This window comes from Camelus dromedarius, chromosome 25 (genome assembly GCF_036321535.1).
Source record: "Camelus dromedarius isolate mCamDro1 chromosome 25, mCamDro1.pat, whole genome shotgun sequence".
NCBI classification, from domain to species: Eukaryota; Metazoa; Chordata; class Mammalia; order Artiodactyla; family Camelidae; genus Camelus; species Camelus dromedarius.
In genome coordinates this window covers 3,411,466-3,421,405 of record NC_087460.1, presented here as the reverse complement: position 1 = coordinate 3,421,405, position 9,940 = coordinate 3,411,466, and the positions used below count along the sequence as shown (strand labels likewise).

Genomic DNA, 9,940 nt, shown 5'->3' with positions numbered 1-9,940 from the left:
CTGAGCCATGGTCCCTACCAGCCGCGGCTCAGCCTGGGTCCCTCTGCTCCAGTCCCGAGTGCCCAAAGCAGGCTTTGGTTTCATGTCAGCAGCCTTCAACTGCCTTCCAAAAATAAGCCCCTGCCGCCATGCCGAGCAGAGAAAAACAAGAAGGGCGGTATTTTTAGGGCCATTAATTCTGACCACGTGCCTGAGAGGCAAGGTGGATGGCCCTGGGACAGAGGCCGCTCATCACTATGTCCCGGGGAGCAGGGCGACTGCGGGGCGCACTGCGGGCCCTCATCCTCCTCGGCGTCCTAGTGGGTATGGTGGAGCCCTCCCCCGTGGGCATCCGCGCCAACAGCACACGGCTGGGCTCGAGGGGCTGGGGCGCCCTGCTGTCCAGGTCTCGCGTGGGGCTGGCCGGGGAGACCGCTGGTGTCCCCTGGGAGAGCGGCTATCTGGTGGGGCTCAAGCGGCAGAGGAGGCTCTACTGCAACGTGGGCATCGGCTTCCACCTCCAGGTGCCGCCCGACGGCCGGATCAGCGGGACCCACGAGGAGAGTCCCTACAGTGAGTGCCAGCTGCAGCCAGTTGGGAAGCCGGGGGCCGGGGCACAAGCAGGGATGGAGGATGAAGGGGCCCTGCGCTGGTGCTTGGGGTCCCCTTACGAATAGGGGAAAAAGTGATTCTCCCTCGGATGCTTGTCAGCCCAGCCCCCTCCCCCAGGCTGGCTCTGACCCTGCATGTGCGGGGCCCCAGCACCCTGGTGACCTCTGCCATCACCCCACGGAGCCCCTGAGACACTAACTATGTCAGCATCACGGGCCCAGCCGTGGCCTTGCAGGACCACCGGGAGCCACCAGCCTGGGGAGCCATGCAGCCGGGGTGGGGAGAATGGGTGAGGATGCTTGGACCAAATCAGACACAAGCTGGTTTTTACTTAGCTTCCCCGTTTGAGGGGGAAAGATAAGTCATTTGCAGAACTTCCAGCTGAAGCCCCCCTTCTGGTTTCTCCTTGCCTCCTCCGTCCGACCAGCCTAGGTGGGCTCTCCCCGAGGGGGTGGGGCTGCAGGACCCCGGCAAGCCGGCAGCCTCGTGTGGCTGCAGTGTCACAGGGCTAGATGGGCAGCGGTTTGTTGAAACACGGGGCGTATACAGTTTGAACAAAACTCATCAGAGTTCACTTTTTTTACCCACATCGAGGACTGTATAGGATTAAGTCAATGAACGCCCAGCTTCACAGCTGACCCTGGGTAGGTGCCTCAGTGGCCACGGCGAGCTCTACCTCCGATGCCAGAACTCACTGGGTTTTCAGCAGTGTGTGGGCAGGACTGGCCGAGCCAGGCAGTCCATCTCCTCAAGTGAGACCAGGGAGGAGGCGACGGAGGGTCCGACCTTCCAGGAGCGGGGGACGGGCCTCAGTGCCCCGGGAGGGTCACCTGCAGCGTCCTGTCCCGCTCTGATTCCCACCAGCCTGTGGTAACGCGACCCCTCTGTCTTTATCAGGCCTGCTGGAGATCTCCACGGTGGAGCGGGGCGTGGTGAGCCTCTTTGGGGTGAAAAGTGCCCTCTTCGTCGCCATGAACAGTAAAGGAAGGCTGTACACGACGGTGAGTCCCCCAGGCCGGGGAGCGGCGCGTGTGTGAGGCCTGAAGCTTATGCGGTTGACGATGATGCAAAATCTTGAGCAAAGACGGAGTGTTTGTGTAGAAGGAGGGGGAGGGGCCTGGAAGGGGCCTGTGCAAGTGAGGCGTTCACCCTTTGTGTGCTGCACAGTTCATTGGCCTCTGCTCTGGGCCGTGTTTTTCCTGATCCGACCTCCCGGAGCCTTGTCATTAGGCAGGAACCCCGGCTCAGAGGGCTCTTAGGTCCCAGGGAAGCCCGCATTCCAGCGGAAAGCTGCCATCCAGGCATACGGTTAGGTTAGATTCCCTGAGCTGGAGAGGCCTGGACAAGTGGACTGCCTCTCAGCCCCCGGCCCAGAGCACAGTAAAAGAAGAAGAAATAAGGCTCTTTTCCTCAACTTCATTAGTATGTGGACATTTTACTTGAAGGGTTAAGTCCTCTGATCTCTGATCCCACGGGCCAGAGAAGCAGCCTCCCTGTTACAGCCCCTTGGCTGGCGCCAGTCCCCACCCCCTTCCTTCTCCCCATCACAGCTGCCCCCGGGGGGGCCAACACCAGCACTTTGGTTCAGCTCTCCAACTTCTAAGCACTTTTACCAAAACCCCTGCTCTCTCGGTCCACCTCATTCCTGGGTCTCTCGGCCCATGACTTGACTTATTCCAAAATATGGGCTGGGAAATCATCCCTAGGAAGGTGAAGACACTGGGAGTTCTTCTGACAGAAATCAGAAGACAAAAAAGGAAGGTCTCTGAGCCAACATCAAGGAATAGCAGAGTTATTTACAGGGAGGGTGTGGAGGGCTGTCCTGCCTCTGCGTGGGGACAGACTGCAGGTCAGGAAGCGGGCAGGGAGATCTGGGATCGGTGCTGGGGTCCGGGGAGGCTGTGGCAACAGACAAGGGTTGTTAAGTACCCAAATGGGGTGCCCGGGTGGCCTCGGCCCGCCATCTTCAGCACTAACACCTCTTGATCCAGGTGGGTTTACGTGGAGACAAGGGATGCATTAAAATTAGGGGGCCTCCGAAGACAGGAGCAGGAGGGCAGGCGGGCAGGCGCTGGATCTCAGTCCGGGCCGCGCACCAGGCGCACCTCTGCTGCCGGCCGTCCGGGCAGGTGTGACCTGTAGCGCCTGAGACAGGTCTGCACTCAGCCCTGATTGACCTGAGAACTTGGAGACCCAGGGTCCCCTCTGCAAAGTGAGGGTAAGGATCAAAGGCGCCTCCCAGGGATGCCGGGGATGGGGGCCGTGCTCAGAAAGCACCCACAGAGCTCCTGGCAAGCCGCAGGTGCTCAGAACAGGGGAGCTATTTCTATTGTCCAGACAGGCCCAGCGCCAGGCTCTGGCGCCCCTCCCCCCCGAGGTGAGGCTTGCAGGGGGACCCTTCGCATCCACATCGCCTTGGTAACTTGTTAAAGGCCCAGGTGTCTGGGGACCCTCCTCAGAGGTGCTTAGTCTGTGAGGCTGGAATGCGAGCCTACAAGTCTGTTTAGTCTTCTGTTTTCTTAAGTTTCCCAGGTATCTCTGAGGTGCTAGCAGGCCGAGAGCCCACCAGGCTTCACGGCCCTTCGGGGGCTACGCTGGCTGTGAGGGCCCTGAGAGAGGAAGCGGGCGAGAGGCTGGGATTCTCAGACACCCTTTTCCCTGAACCGCTGTCTGCAAAGGCGATGGAGAGGACAGGCGGCAGCTGGGGCCACCCTAGGCTCCGCTGGAGCGAGCACCCCCTCCCTGCAGAGGAGCAGCCCAAAGAGCCCCTCTCAGCAGCCTGCAGAAGGCCTGCAGTCGCACTGGGTGGAGAGGCAGGAACGGGGCCAGTGGCTGCGGGACTCCATGCATGGGACCGAGGTGTCCCAGCGCCTGCCCGCCTGCCCTCCCGCTCCTGGCTGACTTTGGACAAAGTCTCTGACCCTCTGTGGGCCTGGACCTCTACTCTCTCGGATGTGGACCAAGGCAGGAATCAGTGAGTTCCAATCTCCTTGACCTTTTTAAAATTTAAAAGAAAAAAATATCAAAGATCTCCACGTGACATTGGTTCTATGAGACTCCTTTGGCCGTTAAAAGCAGGTAGTGACAAAGGCTGCCAGGAATTCAGTTACGCTTTTCAGTGATCTTGTTTTACCAGTTATCACTGGGTCTCCATCCTTATCATCATCAGCACAGTGACAACGTGCAAAGTGCAGCATTCGTTTCATCCGCAGAGGGGAGGACCGAGGTGTCCCCTCACTCAGTTAGCTGCTCCTCTCCCCTAGGGGAGACGGGTTCCTGGGGGGATGGGACAAACGGCCCCTAGTGTTAGCACCCAGTGGAGGGGCTGGGAGGGGCTGGGAGACGGGGAGATGGAGCCCCAGAGCAGTGAGCAGCCTGGGGAGCCCTGCAGGCAGCCTCACACAGGGCTTTGTCTGCAGCCCACCCGCTACAAAGAGCCACACGGGAATGAGAAGCACCACAAGCCAGTGAAAGCACCTTCAAACGCGTCTAAACCGCCAGTGCAGCTGTGTGCGAGGAACGGGGGTCAGCAGCCTCTTCAGAGCCGGGAGGTGTTATTTCTCTATTTCACTAAGGACAGAAATCACAGCAGCCAGGGGCTGCCGGAGGAGAGCGTCTTAGGACAAGGAGGGTTCTGGGGTTTTCTCACCACCCACCTCCTTTAATCCAGCCAACACCCCGCTCCTCCATCTCCCATGCACTCTCACAACCAGGAGTACCAGGGACAAGCGGTTTAGGGCAGCCCTGGAAGGAAAGTTTGTAAAGGCAAGAAAACACCTCCCTCAGTCCGGGCCACCTAGGGAAGCAAGACAAGAGGCTGGAGTGGATGTCTGGTCCGCACCAGGCTCCAAGGGGCGTTTCCACCGGACGTAATTCGTGCCGAAGCACCCCTGCCTCCACCCCTCTGCAGAATGGGCGCTGGACGCTTCAGAGCTGAGTGCCTCCTAAGTCTGATTAGACCTACATGGAATTTAAGGCATTGTCACGCTGGAGCTCGGGGCCTGGCAGCCCCGGGAAATGTGATCCAGTGGAATTATTTTCATTTGTTCAAGCAATCATATACAGTAGCTGCTTTTACTAACACGGCGTGAGCCAGGGAGCCAGCATTCCTGAGCCGTGAGCCGCAGAGCGCAGGGACCCACGCGGAGAGATGGATCGAGGGGCTAAGTCTTGATACCAGCGGGGGCGTCCACGTGGGCGGCAGGAAAGCCCCACCGGCCTGGAGCATCGGGCCGCAGCGGAGAGCTCAGGGGAAATGGCCTTGGCCCCCTGCCACCCGCCTGGGAGCCACCTGAATGCCCATGATGGGGCGGAGGAGGCGCAGAGAGGAACGGGCAGGGGAGGGGCGGAGAGGTTTCTACAGCAGACTGCATCCATTTCTCTTTCCTCACTTTAAATTTGTACAGAATTCTGGGGAAGGCTAGGACTGTGAGGTAGGCTAGAGAAAAGGAACAGAGGTCAGAAATTTAAAAAAAAAAAAAGAAGGGGTTGAGTCATCAAACTCTGATGAGCAGAAGGCAGGGAGGGTCTAGCTCAGTGGTAGAGCGCATGCTTAGCACGCACACGGTCCTGGGTTCACTCCCCGGTACCTCCATTAAACAAACAAATAAATAAACCTAATTACCACCCCCCAAAATTTTTAAAATAAATTTAAAAATAAATCTGATGAGCAGAGAACGAAGCACAGTGTGTATACAACCATCACCACGCATGAAATGTGCTTTAGGAGATCCAGACCTTAGCGAGGCCTGGATTCTTAAACTGGACGCGTTCTAGACCAGAGCATCTGGGCAGATGCCCTGAGGTCCTAGCCTGAGTCGCGCAGTTCCTCCCCCTTTCCCAGCTCTTCCCCATGCTCCCCACCCCAAGATCTGATCACCTCTCTAGAGTTTGCAAACCACGCTCGAAACCGCTCCCTTGACCACCGTCCAGATCAGAAGTGAATTCCCCCGGAAACTGGCAGGCGGGCTGCTTTCTAGGGACATAAAAAGTTAGAGGGGAAGGCAGCGGGCAGAGAGGGGAGAGACCATCAGTCTCGGATACGAAGATTCTCTCATTCCATTCCCTGGTCCATCTTCCGTCCTGAATTCCCTTCCCATCTTCAATAATCTACTTAGACGACTAGGTAACACGTGGACGTGGTTTAAGGGGAAAAAAGACACAGAAGAATATGCCGTGGAAATTCAGTCTTACTCTCACCGCTGTGTCAGAGCCCTCCCCAGAGTGACTGCGGTTGCCCGTCCCTTGGGTCTAATCCCAGAAAGAACCGGGGTCCCCATGCCTGTGCTCACACTGGTATCATTTTTTTTAAATCACGCAAACTACACATACTGTTTGCATCTGGCCTCTTCACTTAGCAGTGTGCCTTGGAGACCATTTCAAGTCAGTGCACAAAGGGGCTCACAATTTTCCGTGGCTCAGCGTCTCCCGTGGTGGGGGTCTCCCTCCCGACAGACACTTGGGTGGTTTCTGGTCTCTCACTATTTTAAATGATGCCGGAGTGGGTCACTTCTGTACAAGAGTGGGAGTGAGCCAGTCAGATAAATTCCTAGAAGTGGAATTACTAGTTAAAGCTGTATTTATTATTTTATTCTGATAAATATCATAAATTTTCTCTTTATAGTGGTTATAACAATACACCCACCAACGGGCATCAGATGAGAATTCTCAGCCCCGAGCCCTCACCAGGGAAAGTGTCTTAGCAAACCCTGTCCTGCTTGCAACCCCCGACAATTAACAACGTGGTCTCACCCTCATGGCTTATGTTTCTCTGTGAGGCATATTTTCTTATATTCAGACGCTACTTGTATTTCCTTTTCTGTGAACTGTTCACAAACATCCATTTTTCAGTGAGTGAAGAATTCTGAATATGTCATAAAAATGTGATGTATGGCAACATGTATTACAAAATATCATGCATTGTAAGTATTTTGTATCCAGTTATTTGTTTTTTTATTTTGTTTGAGGTAATTTTTTCCAAGCAGAAGTCTAATTTATTTATTTTGGTTTTTTTAAAATGGCTTCTAGTTTTTTGTGTCCTGCTTAGAGAGATCTCGCTCTCTCTCTCTTTTTTAAAATTTTTTCTGGACTTTCAGGGTTCATTTTTTCACATGGAAATCTACTCCTTTGGGGATTTATTTTAGTGTTAGGAATAAAGTCATACATCAAGCTTTATTATTTTTATTATTATTTATAAGATCATTTTTCCAACACCGTGTTACCCCCAGTGATTTAACAAGCCACTTTTCTTGTATATTCATTTCAGACCCATTTTTATTTTGTGCTCATGCCTGGGTTTACTTCTGGGCTGTATTTCGCTCATTGCTCTGCCCTGAACTTTGAATTCATGTAGCTTTATTTCTGCTTAGCTTTTACCATCCATCCTGAGTTCCTTTTCTCTTCATGCTGTTGCTCCAGAGATTTGCCCATCAGCTGCCCCGACACCCTGCACACAGGGATGGAAACCACAGCCCCGAGAGGCCCCAGCCGTGCGGGGCTGGGGCAGCCCCGCCATCCGGGCCCCGCGCTCTCACTCAGCCTCCCGGCCTCCTGCCACTTGGGCAGTAAAAGCAGGGTTTGGCAGCTGAGTTGTCCCGCAGCCCACAGCAGCTCTGCAGGAAGGGTGATCCCAGCTAAGCCAGCGTCTTTGAGGGCCTGTGATTTCAAGTCATTCGTGGATCAGTTGGAGAAGAATAATTACGGTGATACCAATTATTTCTTATTTCACTCCCTGCCCGGCATTGGGCCAAGGACTTTCTGTGAATTACTTCAATTAATGCTCAGCCCAGTTCTATGGCATAATTGCTCTCACTGCTCCCACTTCACAGGTGAGGGAGCCAGGCTTAGGAGGGGAAATCATTTGCCCGGTTCAGTAAGAAGTGAATCTTCGTAAACTCTTTGCCTACTTCGATTCGTTTCTTTTCCCTGCTTCAGGGCATTCCTTCCTTTGTCTGTGTTCCTTCCTTTAACTGTTCTATAACTATTTCCTGAGCCATAACAAGAAAAATGAAAACTCGTGAAGGCAAAACTCCCCGCGTGGTGTTCAGAAGCCGGTTGATGTGGAAGTTTCATGTTCATCTCAAGCAAATGACCTTCACATGAGGCGGCTCTGTAAACAGGAACCCAGGGGCCCGCGAGGCATAGGGTGGAGGCATTCACCCAGCAGCGGGCAAAGGGCTCCCCAGGCCACGCTGCCCCCCACTCACTCCCGGGCGTCCGTGGGTGTCAGTGTGGTCCCTGTTGGAGAATCATTCATCCCGCATCACGTGCCCATCAAGACACAGCCTGTGGGGACCGTGCCCTGTCCCAGTGCTGCGGCACTGCGACACTCGAAGGGCCCGGGAGTCAGAGCCCCGAGCAGCCAGCTCATCACTGTCCGTTCCCAACAGGAAGAGGCTCTCGTCCACCCCACTGCCGGCTGGGCCAGGAGCACATAGTACGAGCCTTTCGAGAAGGGCAGGTGCCATCTCTGGCCCAGCCGCCCAGCCATTGAGCAGGTTTTTTATAGCCGGTGGCCTCACTCAGCAGGAAGGAGTCGGATATTATACGCTGCCTATTTCTCTCGGTTTCATTCTGTGTTTCTTTAAAGACTAGCTCCCAGGTCTCCCGGCTCCCATGGAGCTTCCCGCATCTGAGGCACGGAAAGCCCTCCCACCTCCCTCGGGGCAGGGACCCGGGTGGGCTGGGGGGGGCAAAGGGCCCGCTTTTCTCGGAGGAAAGGAGGACTTGGGTGATTTATTGGGAGAGAACTTGCTGATGTGTGACGGGAAGTCCAGCCCTCCTTCTCTGAACAGGTGGTCCTCACACGACCCGCTCTGAAGGGTGCGATTCATCACCAGCCCCAGACTGCACGGCACCGCCTGTCACAGCGGGAACCAGGTTCTTCTCCCGTAAAAATCGCTGCTCCTCTGTTCCGTAACCGTCTCTGTTCCTGCCCGTCCCCGCAGAGCCGTGACTGCTGAGGCCAGGGAGGGGGTGGGCACTGGAACCTTCTGGGCTCCCAGTCAAAACCAAGGATGGGCTCCTTCAGGGCAGCCAACTTGGTCCTTAAACTGGGAAAGACGATGACAGAGCGTAAGTGGGGAGAGAGTCACCGTGTTAAACAGACGCGCTGGGAAGGGCTTAGAAAGCCGCCCGTCTCCGCCCTCCACTGACCGCCCGCCCGCCCGCCCCGCTGCTCCCCCACCACGCGGTTTGCAGAGCAGGGGCCGGAGGCTGGTGGGGAGGAGGTGCCACAGTCACACCCGGGAGCTGCTAAGTGGAACCTGGCCCTCAGTCCTACCCCACTAGGCAGTGGACTTGAGGAAACAGCTTCTTTCGTCCTTTCCTGGTTCTTTCTCTGAATGGAATAGCATCGCGGTGCTTAGTAGCAGGTGCCGGGACTGGAAGTCCGCAGACACCCCTCCACCCACGTGACACAGACAGCCCACCCCTGACGCTGGGCCGGGGCTTCCTCATCGTGAAGGAGGGGAGGGGAGGGGGGGCCACGACAGCCCTGAAGTCGCTTCCTGTGGCCCTTCCCACCTCTGCCTCCAGGATGGCTGAGCTCTCCTGGCGGTGGTCTGAGGACGGGAAGGAGCAGCTCGCGGCCAGGGGACCGCCATGCCTTGGTTATCGCTGATCCTCTGTCTGTTTCTCTCACAGCCCAGCTTTCAGGAGGAATGCAAGTTCAGAGAAACCCTCCTGCCCAATAATTACAACGCCTACGAGTCAGCCCTGTACCGAGGCACGTACATCGCACTGAGCAAATACGGACGGGTGAAGCGGGGCAGCAAGGTGTCCCCGGTCATGACTGTCACTCACTTCCTTCCCAGGATATAAGGGCCCTGAAGGGAGGCAGCTTTTCTGTTGGAATTTTGCACAAGTTAACAGTTGTCCCCTCTCCCCGTGACTCCTGGGTTGGGCTCTTCTGGTGCTTGGGGAGACCAGGGTCAGTCCCCTTGGCGGCCGGACCCCATGGTGTGCGACCCACCTGAGTGTGGGGTTGCAGCCAGTATTCCAGAATGGCAACTGATCCCACGCTCTGACCTCGCCTGAGGAAAGAAGATAGAGATGGCACCTGTGGAATGTGACCTTGGGGACAGGAAAAGCAGGGAGGAGGCACGTGTGTGTTGAGGTACAGCCACACATCCTGGTCGACAGCATCGGAGCAAAGGCATCTCAGAAAAGCAGGTCTCTTTCTCCCAGTGTCCTCGCTGCAGGAATCTGCCTGCAAGAATGTCACCTGTCAAAGCAGCAGGATTGATGCGGGCCCCCATGCTGCCTCTTTCCAATCACCTTTCCCTTCAGAGGCCGCTGACTGCAGGGGCTGCATGGGGGGCAGGGAGCAGCTGCCCTCTTGGTGCAGAGA

General features: G+C 56.0%; 1 protein-coding gene across 1 annotated transcript; it reads left to right on the top strand.

Moving 5' to 3' along the window:
• Positions 1-206: 206 nt before the first annotated feature.
• On the top strand, positions 207-9,638 carry FGF6 (fibroblast growth factor 6). The gene is made up of 3 exons (XM_010982799.3): positions 207-552; positions 1,489-1,592; positions 9,235-9,638. The coding sequence occupies exons 1-3, from the start codon at positions 207-209 to the stop codon at positions 9,409-9,411; spliced, it is 627 nt and encodes a 208-aa protein (XP_010981101.1). The 3' UTR covers positions 9,412-9,638.
• The last annotated feature ends 302 nt before the right edge of the window (positions 9,639-9,940 follow it).

Coding starts and splice junctions, on each gene's coding strand:
- FGF6 (XM_010982799.3), top strand. CDS start 207: ATGGCCCTGGGACAGAGGCCGCTCATCACTATGTCCCGGGGAGCAGGG. Junction 553..1,488: donor CCACGAGGAGAGTCCCTACA/GTGAGTGCCAGC, acceptor TGTCTTTATCAG/GCCTGCTGGAGATCTCCACG. Junction 1,593..9,234: donor AAGGAAGGCTGTACACGACG/GTGAGTCCCCCA, acceptor TTTCTCTCACAG/CCCAGCTTTCAGGAGGAATG.